General features: G+C 34.5%; 1 protein-coding gene across 1 annotated transcript; it reads right to left on the minus strand.

Moving 5' to 3' along the window:
* Nucleotides 1-17416: 17416 nt before the first annotated feature.
* On the minus strand, nucleotides 17417-19935 carry LOC104242159 (uncharacterized). Its single transcript, XM_009797159.2, has 3 exons — nucleotides 19547-19935; nucleotides 18349-18908; nucleotides 17417-18010 (listed from the first exon to the last, which is right to left on the minus strand). Exons 1-3 carry the CDS (start codon nucleotides 19814-19816, stop codon nucleotides 17653-17655), a joined length of 1188 nt encoding a protein of 395 aa, XP_009795461.1. The 5' UTR covers nucleotides 19817-19935; the 3' UTR covers nucleotides 17417-17652.
* Nucleotides 19936-21019: the final 1084 nt, after the last annotated feature.

Genomic DNA, 21019 nt, shown 5'->3' on the forward strand with positions numbered 1-21019 from the left:
AGGTGCTGCCCTAGCTGTTGTGTGGGCTACACCCCTGCCCCTACCACGGCCTCGACTACGACCTCGTCCTCTCGGGGCCCTAACTGGTGGTACTAGTGGTTGTCTGTCCTAACCGGTAGCACGTGTCCTCACCATCTGTGAGAGAATAGAATAACAGAAGTTTAGTACCAGAATCAACATATTCACATGACAGGAATTCCAAGAATGTGAAGTTTTTCCTAAAGGTTCTACAGCCTTCCGAGGATAAGTACAGACGTCTCCGTACCGATCCGCGAGAACTCTATTAAACCGGCTCATGACCCGTGAGACATATGTAACATAAGATCCGATACATCATTACCCCAAACCACCCCGGTCGTGGTGGCACCTATCACAGTACTAGGGAAGCCGATTCAACATTAACAACATCGAGTTCTTTTATAAATTTCATTTTCTAATCTGATAAGTCTCATCTCTCAATTTAGTTTATATAAAAATATGCGGAAACAAGTACGTAAATACATCAACACAGCCCAAATCTGGTGTCACTAGTCATGGGCCACTAAGTACAACTCTACACTGTCTGCTTGATACAAAATAAGTCTGAAATATAAAGTACTAGGATAGATAGGAGAAAGGCAGGGCTGCGAACGCCGTGCAGCTACCTTGCTATCTCTGGAAATACGTAGAAGCTGCTGAAAGCTCTCACTCTGATGCTCTGGCACCTGGATCTGCACACAAGGTGCAAGGAGTAACGTGAGTATGCCAACTCAGTAAGTAACCAAAGTAAATAAAGTCTAAGTACAATGACGAGCATTTGAAAATCATATGCATGCTTTATCAAGAATCTTAACAGAAATATCAAAGTCAAAATCTGCAGTTCAATAACCAAATATCTCGTAAAAACTCCAGTTTCAATGAAAATCCTTTAAAACATTTATTCAACATTTTTCAGTAGAGGTTCAGTATAAAAGAAGGGTAAAAATAGAAAATCTCATAAACAAACCCCTCGGGCAAAGTATCACTCATAAGTATAGCCTCTCGGGCAAGCTTTTCAGTCACTCGTAACTCAGCTCTCGTCAATTAGTACTCACACTCAGCATTCCAGCTCAATAGATATCTCATAATAATAACCGTTGCGACGTGCATCCCGATCCGTAAATATATAGTCAACTACATTCACTGGGGGTGTACAGACTTTGGAGGGGATCCTACAACCCAAACGTCATATCGTTGTGGCGCGCAACCCCATCCAATACATATCGCTTTGGCGTGTATCCCGATCCATATATATATATATATATATATATATATATATATATATATATATATATATATATATATCGTTGCGGCATGCAACCCGATCCATAACATATATATAATATCGATGTGGCATGCATCCTGATCCATAACATATATATAATATTCACCATTAGTTCCTCAATCTCTCTTAGTCATTAACTTTACGGCCACTCAAGCATTTCAGTAAAAATCAGGGAAACTCAGCCCATATAGTTTTCATATATTAAGAAGTAGAGTAATGAAATCGGATTAAATAATAAACAGGTAAAACATGACTGGGGATATGATTTCAAATCAAAACAGTATGAGGAAAGTAGTAAAATACCCCTAAGAGTCTAAACAGTTCGGCATAAGGCCCCAAATATGGCATTCAGCCCAACTTAACAGATTCATTTCTAAAACACACGGATATCATATACTGATTATCAAAATATGCAACTATGCAGTCGCCACGGGACATATCAAGTCACAATCCCTACCGGTGCACGCCCACACGCTCGTCACCTAGCATGTGCATCACCTCATTTATCAAACAGTACGAAATTCCGGGGTTTCATACCCTCAGATCTAGATTTACAATCGTTACTTACCTCAAACCAGATGAAATCCTACTCTACGACGCTCTTGCCTCTCGACTCGGCCTCAAATCTATCCAAAAATTAGAATTATAATATCAATATACGATAAGGGAACAAAGTCCACGCAAAAATAATTAATTTACTTCAAAAATCTTGAAATTAGTCAAACTCGACCATCGGGCCCACGTCTCAAAATCCGATAAAAATTACATCAATAGAATCCTTATCCTCCCACGAGTCCATACATACTAAGAACATCAAAATCGGACCTCAAATGGCCCCTCAAATCCCCAATTTTACCTCTCCAATTTCAAGCCCTAACTTCCCAATTTTCACCATTAATCTCATAAATTTCATGCTTAAACAACTGAAAATCAACATAGAATCGAGTTTTAGGTTCAAGAAACTCGCCTCAATGAAAACCCTCTTGATTCCCTCTTCAAAACCCTCCAAAACGCTTCAACCCTGGATAAAAATGGTGGAAAACAACCCAAATTTCGTGAAGGGGAACTTATATACTTTCTGACCTAGGGATTCCGCACATGTGGTCCTTTTCTAGCTCCTGCGGTCTAACCAACCGCATATGCAGTTCTCACTTATTTCCCTCGAACCGCACCTACGCCTCGCAGGTGCGTTCCACCTCTGGCACCTGCGACTTCTGGCCTTCTCGCTTATGTCTGCGGCTGCTCTAGCGCTTCTGCGATCTCGCACCTGCGGTCCCTAATCCGCAGGTGGGGTTATGACAGGAGCAGCAACTGAAGTTGCTTACTTTCAAAACCAAACTTTCCGAAAATTTTCTGAATTCATCCCCAGGCCCCCGGGACCTCAACCAAAAATACGAACAAGTCACATATCACTATTCAAACTTATACCAACTTTTGGAGCACTCAAAACAACATCGAATCATCAAAACACCCTCGGATTCAAGCCTAAGGTTTCCAAAACTTCTGAATTTTGCAAACGACCAAAAAGCCTATCAAATCTCCTCCGAATGACCTGAAAATTTACACACACGTCACAAATGACACAATGGGCCTACTTCAATTTCCGGAATTTCATTCCGACCCCAATATCAAGATTTTTACTACCAACCGAAAAACGCCAAAATTTCATTTCGTCAATTCAAGCCTAAATCTACCACGGACTTCCAAATTACATTCTGATCACGCTCCTAAGTCCCAAATCACCTCACGAAGCTATCCGAACCATAAAAATCATGTTCCAAGATCATTTACTCACAAGTCATCTTCTGATTGACTTTTCTAACTAGAGCTTCCCAAAAAGAGACTAAGTGTCTCAATCCTCTCCAAAACCACTCCGAATCCAAACCGATCAACCTGATATCACATAATATAACTGAATAACACATAAAGAAGCAGAAATGGGGGAAACGAAACGGTAACTCATGAAACGATCGGCCGGGTTGTTATAGTGGACCGGAGTGAGTACTGTTTCTTTTCATTCTGTGTCATTCACTTTTGAGCTTGATTAATTTGAGTATGCATAAATAAATAAAATATCAAGGATAAAGTTATTACATAAAAAAACAACTCTATTTTCAATCTTGGATTAAAAAGCGTAGAGTTTAGTTTCAGCAAAAAAAATTATTGTGGACAAAGAAAACATGATTGAGAGTTGAGACATGAGCTTTTGCTAACAAGATAAATAAATAAGTATACCAATGAGGATTGTAGTGGATGGATTAAGCAGATATTTTGGGTTTGAGTGCATGAATTTTTTTTTTTTTTTTTGATAATGAGTTCTTTCCTTTTTTTAATAGAGAGGAATAAGTTGAGGCTTATGCAGCGCAAATCGAAATAAATTGAGGCTCCAATATAGATAGCCATAAAAATAAATAAATAAGTAAAAAATAAGGATTGTTATGAAATAAAAGCAATTTAGTAAAACATGAACAAGAAATAAAAGCAATTTAGTAAAACATGAACAAGAAATAGAGATAGAGAGAAGGAAGAGATTTTCTTCTTCAATTGTGTGTATTTTCCTATCTATTACAAGGCCTTTATATAGGCATGAAAAGTGAAGAAAATATGTCATGAAATATGTCATTGAACATAGAAAATATGTCATTAACCATTTGAGAGAAAGATCATGGAGGAAGAGTAGACATCCACCATATTTTGATTTTTATCATAACACTCCCCTTGGATGTCCATAAATAATGTGCCTCGTTAAAACCTTATTAGGAAAAAAAACCCTATGGGAAAAAAAATCCTAATGTAGGAAAAAGAGTACACATATTTAGAAATACGCCTTTTGGTTGCCTCGTTAAAAACCTTGCAAGGAAAACCCAATGGGACAAAACCTTGTAAGGGAAAAAGAGTACAACGCGTATTAACTCCCCCTGATGAGATCATCAGTTCACATCGTTGAGCCTTCGTATCCCAATCTTGTACACTAGTTTCTTGAAGGTTGACGCCGGTAGATATTTGGTGAACAAATCAGCCATATTATCACTTGAACGGATCCGTTGCACATTAATATCACCATTCTTTTGAAGATCATGTGTGAACAATAATTTAGGTAAAATGTGTTTTGTCCTAACTCCTTTATGAATCCTCCCTTTAATTGGGCAATACATGTTGTATTTTCTTCATACAAAACTGTGGGTAGTTTATCACACTTCAAACCACATTTGTCTCGAATAAGATGTATAGTAGACCTCAACCATACACATTCTCAACTTGCTTCATGAATAGCAATTATCTCAGCATGATTAGAAGAAGTAGCCACGATTGATTGCTTAGTCGATCGCCAAGATATGACAGTGCCACACATGTAAACACATAACATGTTTGAGATCAAGCCTTGTGTGTGTCAGATAAATACTCCACATCGACATAACCAACAAGATCGGTATTGCAATCATTGCCATAAAATAAGCCCACATCGGTAATCCCCCTTAGATAACGCAATATGTGCTTGATTTTATTCCAATTTCTCCTTGAGCAGAGCTATATCTTGTTAAGGCATTAACTGAAAAAGTTATGGCATGCCTTGTAGTGTTAGCAAGATATATTAGCGCACCAGTTGCATTAAGATATGGTACTTTAGGACCAAGAAGCTCTTCATTATTTTCATGAGGTCGGAGTGAATCTTTATTTATATCGAGTAATCTCGCAACCATCGGGGTACTTAATGGATGTGCTTTATCCACATAGAAGCTCTTTAAAATCTTTTTAGTGTATGCTGATTGAAGGACAAAAATTCTATCTTTCATATATTCAATTTGTAGACCAAGACAAAATTTTGTCTTTCCAAGATCTTTCATTTCAAATTCTTTCTTTAAATAGTCTACTGCTTTAGGAAGCTCTCCGGGAGTTCTAATGATATTTGAATCATCAACATACATGGCGATTATAACAAATTCAAATCCATATCCTTTTATAAGGACACAAGTACAAATTGAATTATTCTTATACCTTTCTTTCAACAAGTACTCTCTCGGGTGATTATACCACATGCGCCATGATTGTTTCAATCCGTATAAGGATTTTTTTAAGCTTTATTTAATAAATTTCTTGGAAACCTTAATATGCTCCAAGACAGTTTAAATCTTTCAATGATATCCACTATACGCATATCAAGTTTTTCATATATTGCCAGATTAAAACCTGAAGTGACTATATCCACTGTAAGAGAACATGTCTCCATATAATCAATGTGAGGATATTTACTAATTTTCTTGTGCCACAAGTCGTCTTTATGCCTATCGACTTGAACCTTTTGCACAAGAACACATTTATACCTCAATTGATTTTATACTTTCAGGTGTTGGACTATCCGTCCGACTTCACATTTTTCAAGTGAAGTCAATTTCATTGCGTATTTTTTATTTGGCCAATCTTTTATCCGTCCAAATTTCATGATAGATTTGATCTCAAGATCCTCGTCAATATTAATCATATTGAGCGCTACATTATATTAACAATATTGTCGACAATCATTTTATGTCGGTTCCATTATTACCCAATAACGACATAACTTATTGAGATCTCTTTATTTCATTATTTTCAGGTACCTGAGCCTCTCCCATGAGGTCTTATGAAGTGTTATGTCGTGGTGCTCTTCTAGGGCACTTGCCTCCTTATTATGACCATTTTGAATATTTGCCCCTCTCCTTCTTCAAGGAGTTTTATCTTTGGAACCGATTGGTCTGTTACACTTCATGCGTGCCATAGACTCTGTCCCTCATGGACTTTATTCTATTTGGAGCATTAGCAGCTGAAATATGACATTTAGCTTTGGGTCAACAAATGCGTCTGGCAATAATTTGTAAATGAATTATCACTTGAACTTCAAGTTTATATTTTCTTGTGCGATGATCTATATGTATTCATAATAATTCATTTCACGTATCACTTTCTCAGCTGCCCATTTTCTCCCCCTAATGTTGGAATCACCAACACATTTCCCAACCATCTTTGGGAACTCATCTTTGTGCATTTTGGTGGCATAATTAATCCATATAGCACATCCATATTTCTATATAGAAATTATTTGGTTCCTGACCCTGAACCGATTGTGATAGGGAGAAATTTTTATAACTTGGCTAGATGCGTACAAGTGTTGTTGTATATTAAATAATAAATCTCATACCAAATTTCATTTTTGGGAGTTTTGTTCTCATAATCAATGATTTAGCTATAATTGGAGGCATACAATTTCTGCTAAATCAACTTGAATTTAAACCAGTATTATCAAGATAAATCATCATAATTTATATTCTAGAACTGTGCTCTAATAATTTGAGCAAGCAATCTTGCAAAAGTCAAACTGCAAGTTGATAACAAATGCACATGTGACCATAGAATAGATGCATCTATTAAAAATCATATATTAGTAAACGGTCCACATGGCAGGTGACTGAGCCCATATATTTATCACCTTTTATTCGTTCCAGAAATCAAGGGATTTAATCCCAACCTTAACTGGTATATCATGAGAATAAGCAGCACAAGAGAATTCTTGAAGAATCTTCTATTCTTCAATATATGTCAATGTAATTCTTAATTAATTTTTCGCATCATATTTGAACCGAGATGGTCAACCGGTCATGCCAATTAATATTTGTTTTAGTAAACCTCTAGTTTACTTGTGGCATATGATTCCATCATCATGCTTATATTTGTGTAGTACAAATAGGAAGAAAATCGGGTAACCTTTTATATTTACCCGGTATGATTATAGAAATATGAAGATATTCAATCTTCATTTCATTTATAGTCTCAATTTGACAACCACTTTGACTTATACATTTGAAATTCAAAAAGTTTCTTTTGAGACTTTACAATATCAATGTCATGAATAATTTTATTCATCTGGGTAGTAACAAATTAGTTTTTTCGGAGCTCTTAACAACTTTTGTACTACAAGATCTTTTATCATACCATTCATATGGTAAATGTCTCCTTCACGGAGAAACTTATATCATAATAAATTGTCATGGTCAAAATTATCATAAGCAAAATTATTTCTTGCTTTAATTTTGCCTTTAATAATTTTTATAAGGTATGCCAAAATATTTTGGCGTATCACATGTACGAGACCAATGACATATTCATGTAACCACACAATAATATTTGTTCTCTTTATTTCATTCAAACCTCCCTCAAAGGTGAGTTGTGTGGTACTCATCCAATCATGCCTTGCATGTCTTTATTCATTACTTTTATCATATATTACCACATTCACCTTTAGGAATGGGTCTGCATTCTCAATGCTTATCACAAGTCACATTCTCTTCAAGGAATGGATCATAATCAGCGATGTGCTTCATACCAATTTGATGATAAACATTGCCTTCACATTTTGAAGGACTATTTTGAGAACCCTTGTTGTTCTCCTTTTATAATCATTGTGATGATTATTATTATTTGGAACGCTCTCGTTCATTGTTCAACCACTTGTCTTCATTTAGACTTATTATGCGCTGCTATCACATTTACTTCAAGAATGTAGCAAATCAAGTGGGACAATTTTCATGCCTTTTCATGAAAAATATATTATTTTTCTTTAGTCATCATTATATCATAAATATGGTATATTGGGACTTAAACCCAATATCTTACCAATATAAAGGCATGTTAGGTCATAATAAATTGGGACTCAAACCCAACTCTTATCATTATGGAGTATCAGGACTTGATCTCGATGTCTTACCCTCAATCAATGGCATAATAGGCTAAACAATATTGAGATTCATTCTCAAGACTTAATTTCAATCACATGCCAAGAAAGTTATACACAACTAATTTGCATCTTAGCAAATCAAATTTGCTTTGTTAAATAAGTGTACAAATCTCAAATCAGCGTAAAGCTTTATTAATTATTTGTAGCATCTATATGAAATACAACCGTTTGTAGTCAAAATATTTCTTTTAAATTCTATTAGAGTTTAAAAGGATCATAAAATCATTGTCATAATATTTATTGAGTCTCTCTCAAAAATATTGTTGTTTTCAGGGTATACCCTACCTATTGAATTTGATTAAATGCCATGACTTTCCTTCACTCAATTCAACCAAACAATTAGTGAATAAATTTATCAAAAGTACACCATATAGGTAACAATACATATATATAGTACTAATACATAAATTCAACATTTATATTACCTGAAAAGTGACATTATAGGTCACAACTTACCAGTTGTAGCTTGTGCATCATTCATATAAAATACTTAAAAATGGTAAGTCAGTAGCAAGCATCAAGTAGGTCATGGATACTCAAAAATACCTCTTCTAGTAGTCATACTAATCATTGTTTGCTTTCAAATGATACGACCATAAATTATGAAGTATATTTTCTCAATAGCTGGTTTGTTTTCCAAACTTCAAAGAAGTAATTAATCAACCTAGATAAAGGTGTGAAGTATTTCTTGTTTTCTTCAAGATGATTTATGCTTTTAATCAGTGTGACCAATTTTATTTTATTTTTTATTCCTTTTTTTTGGTGCTATATGCAAGTGTAAAAATCCAAAAGGAAAAAAATATTCATCCAAGTAAAAGAAAATGTTTAAAGCGGCAAGACAGATTGAAGATAGTTAACACATAAATATGCATAAGACAATTTATATAAAATATCCTTGGTTACCATGACATGCATCATATCAACAATTAACTGCTACTATGATTTTCACATATAGAACTTCGAAAATTTTATTCCATTCATGTGATATAAAAGATGTAATATTAATATGTGCTTATGCAATACAGGTGTAGTACGAAGTTGTGTGCATATGAGATTTTAAAGGAATGACAAGTATAAGATAATCATACCTTCTTACATTTCATTACTTACCATATGTAGTTTCTCTTTACATTTAACCATGTGATGATATGTATAGCTTCTAATTGTAATTTTTTCGGATGTAGGAAATTTTTTTGTAGGTATATATACAATTGGTTAGAGACTCGTGCTGATAACGTGTTATGAAATAAAAGCAATTTAGTAAAACATGAACAAGAAATAAAAGCAATTTAGTAAAACATGAACAAGAAATAGAGATAGAGAGAAGGAAGAGATTTTCTTCTTCAATAGTGTGTATTTTCCTATCTATTACAAGGCCTTTATATAGGCATGAAAAGTGAAGGAAATATGTCATGAAATATGTTATTGAACATAGAAAATATGTCATTAACCATTTGAGAGAAAGATCATGGAGGAAGAGTAGACATCCACCATATTTTGATTTTTATCATAACAAGGATGACTTATTTCACTAGGAAATGTGAAAGCATATACTCCTGTAATTTCAATTATTAAAAGTTGAAGTTTGAAATTGTTTGTTTATTTGAGTCACTTTCCTAATTTTTTTTGGGTTGGTCCTAATACTTTTCTTCTTCCGTGTGCTCCGTGCCTTATATTCGTGCTATCAGCTTAACTATCTTTTATTTATGGGAAGAAGGTCAAATTTGCTCCTTTATTATGCAAAACAGATTATATTTACTCTCCGTTATAGTTTCAGTATAAAAATAATTTTGATATTATTTAAGTGGCTTTATACTCCTTTTCCGTTAGGATTGTTCAATATTAATACTCAATCTTATGTGGCGCTGACAATTGGAAGAAGTAGACACTACCTGACCTGCCACCTCACAACCCCAACTTATTGGTATCCCCTCCCTAGGGATGTACATAGGTCGGGTTGGTTCGGATTTTGTAATTACCAAACCAAACCAATTGTGTCGGGTTATTAAATTTAAATACCAAATCAAACCAATAAAATCCGGGTTTTTCAATCTCGGGTTTTCAGGTTATTCGGATTTTTTGGGTTTTTCCGATAAAATTTTCGTAGCACAAAATATATAACTTGTGCTCAAAATATTTCTTTAATCCTAGTAAGATACACATGTATAAGGTATTTCCTAAGAAAATAATACAAAATATGATATGTGTCATGACATTATCCTAAAATATTCAACAATAAAGATAATAAAATTATGTAATAGAAATATTGCTAATTATATAAAATAAACATAATCTAAAAGTACTAAGTCATGCTAAAATAAGTAGACTAATAAGAGTATTAATTACATGACTACACACTAAAGAAAAAATAAAAATAGGTTATGCATTTTTATCTAAATTATTACAAAACAAAAAATAGATATTCAATACATTGTCGTTCGTAGTATTGAATTGAATATCTTTTGTTAGCATTAGTATGATTTGATTTTGGTTTGGGCTTTTGTTAGCATTGTTTAAGTTACTAATATTAATGGCTATAAAACTTATTGGAACATTCAAAAGTTCTAAGTCCAATATTGAAATAATACCTTAAACGATAAAATTATAAAAAATTTTAAGAAATATTTATAAATTACATCACAATAAGTATATTTATATATTAAATATATCTAAAATTTCTATATATGTAATGTCGGGTTGGTTTGGTTTCGGTTTGACTTTCTTTAGTTAAAATCAAACCAAACCAATTATGGTCGGATTTTTTTCTCCAACACCAAATCATAATCGAATTTATTTTCTCAATTTGACTCGAATTATCGGATTGGTATGATTTATTGGTTTTCTTTGTACACCCCTACCCCTCCCTTTCACTTCTTCTTCCTTCACTACTACTTCTTATTCCTCCTTCACCACCACTGCTGCCAATAACACCATCATTTTCATCACTTTCACTTTAAGAATTCTCAATTTCATTTACATAATCCACACACACGACATTATTTTTTGTGCTGGATTTTTTGTTGTTCCTCCAAATTCTATCAAATTAATAAGTTTTAGAATATGTAATTTGAAGAATTTTTTTTTTATCCCAATGTCAAATTCTAGACCTCCTTATTAATAGAAAATAAAAATAACGAAGAGAACAAGTAGTATTAATTACTCCATAGGCAACAAAATATATGATAATATTTCCAATTTTGCCATAACCAATCAACGTAATTTTAATCTTTCGGCCTGATTAATCTATATACAAAGCACATGAAATAGGTGTAGTTGTATGATGTCAATGTATTATGCATCAACAATGAAAATATTTTTGAAAATACAACTATACCTGATCTATATACAAAGCACATGAAATAGGTATAGTTGTAAGTTTTGAAAATATTTTTGTAGTCATGTTAAAAAAGGAAATTTTTCTTTAGAGTTAATACATTAAATAGAATTTTATATATAGAACAACTAGCTAAACTAGTAACAGATTGTCAATCTTCATTTTTTATTGTTTCTTATATTTGAATATGATAAACAAGGATTTATCGAACAAATTTATTGTTTCGAAAGTCATGGTGTCGGAGAGGGTTTTTTTTAGGGTGGCTATGCGGCGGAGGAAGAAGGGCCTACGATTGAGCAAAGGAGAAGATGGTGAAATGGTGGTGTTAATAGTTGCAATGGTGGAGAAGGGAGGGGAGATAAAATGGGTTGGGGTGAGGTGGCATTGTGATGACCCAAAAGATCATCTCGTGTTTTAGAACTCAATTCGGTGTTTCAAGGCCTTCAAACCCTTATTTTTCTTTCTTCTTGATTTGCGTGTGCAATCCGGACGCATTTCCGGAAAGCCTTTATGTGAAAATTTGAGAAAATACTAAATTTTGCCATTAAAAATTACATTAAGTTGACTTCAATCAACATTTTGAGTAAACGGACCCGGACCCGTGATTTAACAGTCCCGACGGGTCTGTAGTAAAATATGGGACTTGGGCGTATGCCCGAAATTGAATTCCGAGTTCCCTAACCCGAGAAGTGAATTTTTGAAGAAAATTGTTAAACTAAAAATATAATGGTTTTAGAAATTGAATAACATTTGATCTTGTTGGTATCGGGCCTGTATTTTAGTTCCGAAGCTCCGTACATGTTTAATATGGTATTTAAGTCATGTCGGTGAAATTTGGTGAGAAACAAAATTCATATGACGTGTTTCGGACCCTCGGTTGTGAAAATAGAAACTTTAAGTGCTCTTGAGATTTTCATTGATTTTGATGCTAAATTCGTAGTTCTAGGTGTTATTTTAGCGATTTGATTGCGCGGGCAAGTTCGTATGATATTTTTAGACTTGTATGCATGTTTGGTTTGGAATCCCGATGGTTCGGGTGAGTTTTGGATAGGTTACAGGGTGATTTACACTTAGAAAATCTGTTGTGATGTTGCTCCTGGTATGCTGACATTTTGTGCTTCGCAAACGAACGCGAAGTGCAAGCTAGGCTGGCAAGGGTTTTCTTTTACGCGAATGCGAGGCTCCGGTCGCGAACGCGGAGCACTGGGGAGTTAGCTCTTCGCGAACGCGACCGGCCATATGCGAACACGTAGTGCAATGGAGGTGGGCTGGGGAAATCATCGAGTTGCTCTTCGCGAACGCAATCCCAGGCCCGTGAACGCGATAGTCAGGGGGACAGACCATCGCGAGCGCGAGCAGCACATTACAAAGGCCCTTCTGGCTGCAATGCATCGCGAACGCGACAGACCTCTCGCGAACACGAAGAAGGTCTGTCCAGTGTTTTAAAAATAGAACTCAAAACGAGAATTTGCCATTTTTTCATATTTTCAAAACCAAGGAAGCTTAGAGGCGATTTTCAAGAGACAAGTTCTTCCCCAAAGTGTTGGTATATGATTCTAAACCACTTTCTTTCAATTACCCATTGCATTTCATCAATTTTCATCCAAAAATCTAGGGTTTTTATGGTAGAAATTTGGAGTTTTGGTAGAATTAGGAAATTTTGTATAATTGGGATTTAGACCTCGATTTGGGATCGGATTCCGAAACTAATGACATATTTGGGCTCGTGAATGAATGGGTGAATGAGTTTTGGTCCGAACCTCGAGTTTTGACCAAGCGAGCCCGGGGTCGGTTTTTGACTTTTGAGGAAAAGTTTGGGAAAACTAAATTTGTGCATTGTAGTTAATTCCCTTAGCAATAATTATTGATATTAAATTAATTGTGGCTAGATACAAGTGGATTGGAGGTGGAATCTAAATAAAAAGCGGTATTTGAGGCTTGAGTTTGGCCATGGAATCGAGGTAAGTGTCGTGACTAACCTTAGCTTGAGGGATTAAGTATTGTTGCCTTATTTGCTACGTGTTTAATTGTTGAGTACGATGTATAGGTGAGTTGACGAGTATCTATATGTTGTTGTTGGGTCATAGCATGCAAGTGAGTCTTATACTTGTGATTGTTGTATTCTTTATACGTACTATTCAAGCTTTAACTGGTTAATTCTTCCTGTTAAACAAGTTTTATTATTTTTTTCCCTGGTTTAGATATTGGTTGAGTATTGACTCAAGTTGAGATTTATATTGTGAAGTTAAATGTTGAAACGAGGTTGGTTATTGCTGATTCCCTTGCCGGATTGTTATTGTTCCTATTGTTTGGGTGATGAAGAGTGTAAAACATGAAGGGTGATGTCGTGCCATATTCTGTGAGTGTTAATGCACGAAGGGTGATGCCGTGCCATGATTATGAGAGAGTTAATGCACGAAGGGTGATGCCGTACCGTTTCTGTTGTTTCTTATGGTAAGGACGAGAGTAAAAACGCGAAGTGTAATACCGTGCATATGTTGCTATGTTATTATTTCTGTTGGATCAAAGCATGATATTCACTTTGTCTCTTTACTGTATTATTTCCAGAACTTGGTGTTTCCCCTCAGCATGACTTCCCCTTTCTCCTTATTATCTGTTAAATTTCTGTTAGTATTATCTTCTCGTATATGATTTAACTGCACAAGTTTGTATTATTGTCGTGTCCAAGCCTCGTCACTACTTCACCGAGGTTAGGCTCGACACTTACCAGTACATGGGGTCGGTTGTACTAATACTGCACTCTGTACTTTCTGTGCAGATTTCGGTGCCGGACCTCGTGATTAGAGTTGGGTTGCTGCCTTCAGTCCATCAGGAGACCCAAGGTAGATCTGCTGGCGTTTGCAGACCCTGGAGTCTCCTTCCCTCTATCTTAGTTTTTCCTGTTTCTTTTCATTTCGAGAACAAATGTATTTTTTTAAACTAGTATTTGTAGAAAATTCTTAGAAGATCGTGGATTGTGGCACCAGATCTTTTGGGTAGCCGTGTACTAGTGTTTTAAACTTTTATAAAATTTTCGCACTTTATATTTGTTTAGTTTAAATTATTGTTAATTACTGTTTGGTTAATGATTAATGTATTAGAACAGTATCGGTTGGCTTGCCTAGTATTCTAAGAGTTGAGCGTCATCATGATCCTGACGGTAGGAAATCTGGGTCGTAACAGCCATGCCACAAGGTGTCACCTCACCGAAATGCCAATGTCACCTGGTATTAGGCGTCCATCTTTTATCCTAATAAAGGAGGGGTATATTTGAGTCACTTGGGTAACGGTTGGAGTATACCGAAAGGACAATGCTTAGTAAATTGTAATCCTTTTCACATTGTAAAGGGCAAATTTGATTATGCATCTTATCTTTTTTTGAGTTTACCTAATGCATTTAGGATCTCAATAACTAGAAAAAGATTTCTTAAAATATGTTGCGATTGTTGTTATCTATTTTGCAGGAATGCATGCGAAAGCGGAAGTGAGAAGGGAATATTTATTTATTTATAATCGTATTATTGTAGTATTAAAAAAACTTTACCTTTATTGTTATTCTTGTGAATAATTTTGTTATAAGACATATTGTAACAAAGAAAGGTTGAAGAAATTTTTCATTATGGGTGTCCAAATTTTCCAAATGTTTGGTGTATACATGAAAATGACTCCAAATTTACGACCATCTTTGTATTATTATTGTAACTTCATCTCCAAATATTCCAATTTAGATCCTTTTGCCATCACCATCCTAAATAGACAATCTAGTAGTGGACAATCATATCCACAAGACGTGGAAAAATAATCCACATATGATACATGCATTTGCAAATGAAAATGGATAAAGATAACTAATTCACATTCAAAGAATAATTGCGTGGGTCCACTGTTTTTAGGTGGATGTCCACTACAGTCTCTTTGTACTCAACCTTTTTTAATTTCTTTTTATATGCGAATTGAGATTTTAAAATCGGTAGATTGGATGAGAGATTAATATTATGTGTTTAAAAGGCCTCAAACAAAAATGCAAAATAACAAATTCATTCCAAAAAAATAGCTACAAAGAAAATTAGCTCCAACAGTGCAGTAAATACACACGAACAAATACGGTTTAAATCCAAAAAGAAAAATCTTTTTAATATTCTAATTTATTCATGAACATTATTGTAAAAATAATTAAAACATTTGTAGATATTACATAAATAACAAATTAGTTGTTACCTTTAAGTTATGAGAAATCTACATGGTATACTCACTGAAAACACCAGTTAATACTATATACAATTAAAATATTTATATTACCCTATATACCTACATCCAATACTTTTCACATGTAAAAAAAGGACGTGGTTTACACCGAGTGGCCACTTTTGTAGGGGCATTTGCATCTGTACTCGCTTTTTGTGTCACGTTTTAACTTGTGTTCGCTTTGCAAAAAAAAATTGCAAGCGTACCCGCTTTTTCGCATAACTTCAGCATACGGGGCTTAAGTAGCAAAGACAATCACGCAAAACTTCAGTATTCTAGTAGCCGGGCCTGAAATTCAGCTCTAGAGATGAAATTTTTGTTTTGTAACTATCGAACTTCAGCTCTCTCTATCGAACTTCAGCTCGAGAGCTGAAGTTTTTGTTTGTAACTGGCGAACTTTAGCTCTAGAGCTGAAGTTTTTATTTGTAAGTTTCAGTTCTAGAACAGTTCTAGAACTGAAGTTTTTGTTTTGTAACTGTCGAACTTCAGCTCTAGAGCTGAAGTTTTTGCTTGTAAGCTGAAGTTTTTGTTTTGTAACTGTCAAACTTCAACTCTAGAGCTGAAGTTTTTGTTTGTAACTAGTGAACTTCAGCTTTAGAGCTGAAGTTTTTTCTGAAAAAATCAGCTTTTATGTTATCGTCCACTTTAATGCATCAGCCTCATTTCGTCTAACTCACACTTAGCTTTGCTTAGCCATTTTTATTGCTAAGCAACTGATATTCGAAAATACATTATACAGTCTATTATACATTCAGACAACACAAATTTTTCTTTTTCTGAACACAGAAACATCTAATTCACATATACAAGGTTAGCTTTCTACTTGCTTCAATTATGCTTCTGGCTATAGCAATAATTTTGTCCACAAATTATGTTGAAAAAATCCCAAGTACTAGAGGCTCTTTCTAAAAATGATTATTAATTTCTTGAAAACAAAATCCTAAATAAAAACGTTGTGTGAATACAGGTTATATACATAGCCGTAACAGATTTCTTGAAGAAAAGGGAGAAGGAGAAGTTGGAGAAAGAAGAGGCGGGTATAACTTTGAGGAGGAGAAAGGGGGCTGAAAGTGTTTAAAAAGTGGGTACAAGTTAAAAGTTTTTAAATAAATAAGTATAGGTTAAATGGAGGCAACCAAATAGGGCGCACGTCCAATTTTTACCACTTTTGTGGCCTGGGCCCTGTATTAAGAAGTTTGCGACGTTTTTGAAATTAAACTACTGGTCCTAGTATTAAATTTGACTTTTAAACTTCAGATAAGGTGACCACTTTCGAACTTCAAAGTGATGGTCTACTTTTGAAAAATGATCAACTCCTAAATATAAGGCCACAAAAGTGGTTATTTGTGCAAAGAGTTTACCTTGTATGCGTAATAATTTTCTACATTATTATGTCATCTTTATCTGTTATACCAAGTAATATGTATTATTTCAAAAGTTATTAGTCTCACTTTTTACGTAAGATTATTTACGAATATATTTTTAGTGACCTGGTAATATAAAATATTCTTTACATGAGTTAAACTTTAGCAATTAAATTACATCTCACGCTAATTTGTCTCACAAGACCACTTCTTTCAAAGGAGTTCTATGATTGCCATGATTCTGCTTGTTTCTTGCCCCACAAACGATTCTGAACTCAAATCATATATACTTGACGTCAACCCTTTTTGCATATAGGCTTGAGTCTTGACGTTAGTATGAATATATAAGACGAATTTCAGATAAATACAGAAAAATAACTTCCAGTCCAATAAAACAACTTACATTTGCATAATGCAATTGTAACATTATATTATTGACTTTGCCGGAAGACTAAATTATATGCGTAAAGATGCAAAAACCGGCTATTTTAAAAAATAAGAGGAGTAATTAAGAAAAAGAACAAATTCATTACCAAAAAGATTATAAATAAAATTATCCCCTTATGGCGAAAACTACTCGAGTTTAAACAACTTTTAATTTAGTCTGTAACACTGTACATGTACTAAAATAAGGTTGTCCTCAAGCTGAATTTGTTTCACTAGACCACTTTTTTCTGCTTCTGTTGCTAGTATTAGGAATCCTACCACTATTCCCATGATTATTCTTGTTGTTATTGTTACTTGCTCCACAAACAATTCTGAACTCAATACCATATGCATTTCCAAAGCAAGAAAACAACCCTCCGTCGGAATTTCGCCGTGAATGTCCTCCGTTTACCACTGCCAGTGCCGCTGTCTCCTTCCTCCCTTTCTCCATACTTGATGCTAACCCTTTGGCATATGCTTCCTCTGCTGTTAAATCCTCTAATATTGAGCTTTCCCCATCTTCCATTTCCTTTGGTTGTTTGATCTGCACTTTTTGTGGTGGTGGTTGATACCTGTTGAAAACATAATAAAAGTATCACACAATTAAACATGACATGTGAGCCAACAAATTTTGACCTTTTTTCAGGTCACTATTTAAATTTTGTCCCCCGATAGCCTAATGGGTTAACTATCACCTTTAAAAGTGGTTGGATGAATTTTTAAGGACAACTTAGTCCCCTAGGCTAACAGAGGACAAGATTTAAATAGTAGCCCAACAAGGTCATTTTTGCAAATGCCCCTCAGCGCCTCATTGTCAAATTTACAGCCACCCCCCCCTTTCCCACCCCCCCCCCCAAAGAAGGCCAGACATTAACAGTGAGATAGTCACACAGTTCAATAACGACGATACCTTTTAGCAGCTATCTCAGCAGCAACAATGGAAGCTGATGGACCAATATCGGAACACAATTCTGATCCATTTACTATAGACCCATTGCACATTGATCCATTTACCATTGAGCCATTACAAACTGAGCCAGCTTTGTTAGGAAAATCTTCATTGTTAACTTCTGAATACCCTAAACTCAAAGATCTCCATAGTTGGATTTTATCATTTATTTGCCTTTGTTTCTCATCATCTTCTTGATAATTTTCATTCATTTTCTTGTCTAAAATGTCTCGATAATCCAAAGAAGAAGGGTTCATAATTTCATTACAAATTAGTGGCATACTTCTCATAGAACTATGAATAAGTGAGACACCCATGTTGAGAATTCCTTGTGGATTTCCTGATGGTCTTCTAATTTGTAAAGCAACAAATCTTTTGCCATTTGAATTATTAATAAAAGGGTTGATGAGATTATTCAAAAGAACATGAACTGTACCAACTAACACATCCCTAAACCAAGAAACGGTGTAAATTTCAACATGAACTGCAGAAGTTTCTGAATATAGGAACTCATCATTGACCTGTAAGATAATATAATTAAACAAAGTGAGGAGAATTGATCATTGAGACTTGAAAACAACTTTTCTTAAAAGAGTTTTATTAGATATATACTATCTTTTTAGAAAGAAATACAAACAAGTCTTTTCACGATACAACAAAACCATTTTGTATACTCTTAAGTTAAATTAACTTAGCCATATTGATTCATGAATAGACATGTCCTTTTGGATTAAAACTAAAATTAATATATCTAAATTTTAATTCATTTTCTTAACAAACAGAAATTTTCAAGCCTTACCAACAAATAAAGATTTAGAATCTCATACTTTAATTTGCCCTCTGATATATATGAGACAATCTCACTTCATATATATGACAAACATGGGCAAAGTTATTAGGTAGATGTGCAAGGGGTTCAATTGAATCTAGAAAATTATGCTGCGCAATACACAATAAATAAATTTTTTGCTTAAATATAAATTATTGAATCTGTTAATTAAGGGAAGAATCTAGTATAATGATTCGGGGGAGGGGTTCAAATATTGTATTAGGTCACATGTTGAAATTATAGGTGTGACATTCCTGTATTTTTTTTTTTGAATCCCCTTGTTTGAATTCGGACTCTGCCATTAAATTTAAATACTATTTAACATGAAACCTTGAAGGAGAACTTGTCATTCCATGTGGGGTTGTTGTGTCCTTCGTTGTCAATACGTGTGCTTCTTTTTTTGTTCGGGTTAATCCATGCAAGGGCATAAGTACGTAGAGATTTGGATACAGGAGCTAAGTCTTGGGCAGAGATGAGGCTAATTTCAAGAATGTGGTTATAATTGCTGCTGCTAGGGGCAATATTATTACTATTAGGTGAAGGTTGATAAGAGAGAGAGGAGGATTCTGGTGTCGTCGAGATGTTGTTGTTAGGGTCCATTGATGTGTTATTGCCGCCGTCTGTGGCGGCGACGACAACAACAACAAGGAGATGGGGGTGGAAATTGGCAGTGGCATCAAGAGAGGAGGAGATGGTAGGTGACAAATTAAGAAGGAATGTGTGTATGTTGTTTTGTTTGAGTTTTGAATGGATGCGAATTTTATGGCGATTCTTCAGGGTTTTTGGTGTGTTTGGACCATTCTTTTTTTTTTCTTCCTCCTTTTCTTTTGATTGTTCATGCTCAACGTTTGCCCGTTAGCCATATATCAAATTAATGGGAAAAAGGTTTTTTTTTTTCACTTTTAGCTGCGCCAGTAATTATTTATATTTAGTAGCCAAAAAAATGTATAAATCTTTTATAATTTTTATATATAACATACATAATGTATATATATATACGGAAAAAGGTTCAAAAATACCCATGAACTATGGTTTTTGGATTAAAAATACTCTTCTTCCATCTGTTGGATTAAAAAAGCCCATAACGGTGTGTTAAAACTTGCCCTTCAGCTTAACAGAGCTGATGTGAGTCTTCAAGTGAGTTATGTGGCACAGTGTTATTGGTCCAGCTAGATTAACTTAACCCATCTTATAATCCGACCCATAATATAATACCCGAACCAAATGGTTAATACCCGAATAGTTATTAAACCAAAGCCCACCCAGATTACTCATTCTTCTTCGTGCAGCTAGGGCTCCAAAGTTCCTGCCTTTCTATTTCTCTTCTTTCTTCTTCCTCTTCAATATTCCCTCTTATTTCCCATGCTAGATTCTCTGATTAAAGTAAGTATTTATATTTTTTGGTATGTAAAGTTCTGGGGTTTTGAAATTTTTGGTAACTGTAAAATATGTTTTTTTGTTTGACTTTTATTTATTAAAAAATGGAATCTTTGACTGTTTTATGGCTTTGTTTATAATTTATTGTATATAAAAGCTATAAAAATTATGGTGGTGGGTTTTTTATTTCAATACATTATCGTCCCTTGTTTGTCTTATGCCATTGATTCTTGCGTATATTAATGCTTTGAATATAACTTAACGTGCTTTCTTTTTTGTGTTTTATGCCGCATGTGGTCTTTGCAGAATGGTTGAAAAATAGATTTGATTTTTAATTATTGGGGTCACTAGGTGAGAAAACCACAATCGGTATATAGTAAAAAACTTATTCACGCGTGGAGAAGTTAAGAAGCAAATTTTTTGTCT

Source organism: Nicotiana sylvestris, chromosome 5 (genome assembly GCF_000393655.2).
Source record: "Nicotiana sylvestris chromosome 5, ASM39365v2, whole genome shotgun sequence".
Taxonomy (NCBI): domain Eukaryota; kingdom Viridiplantae; phylum Streptophyta; class Magnoliopsida; order Solanales; family Solanaceae; genus Nicotiana; species Nicotiana sylvestris.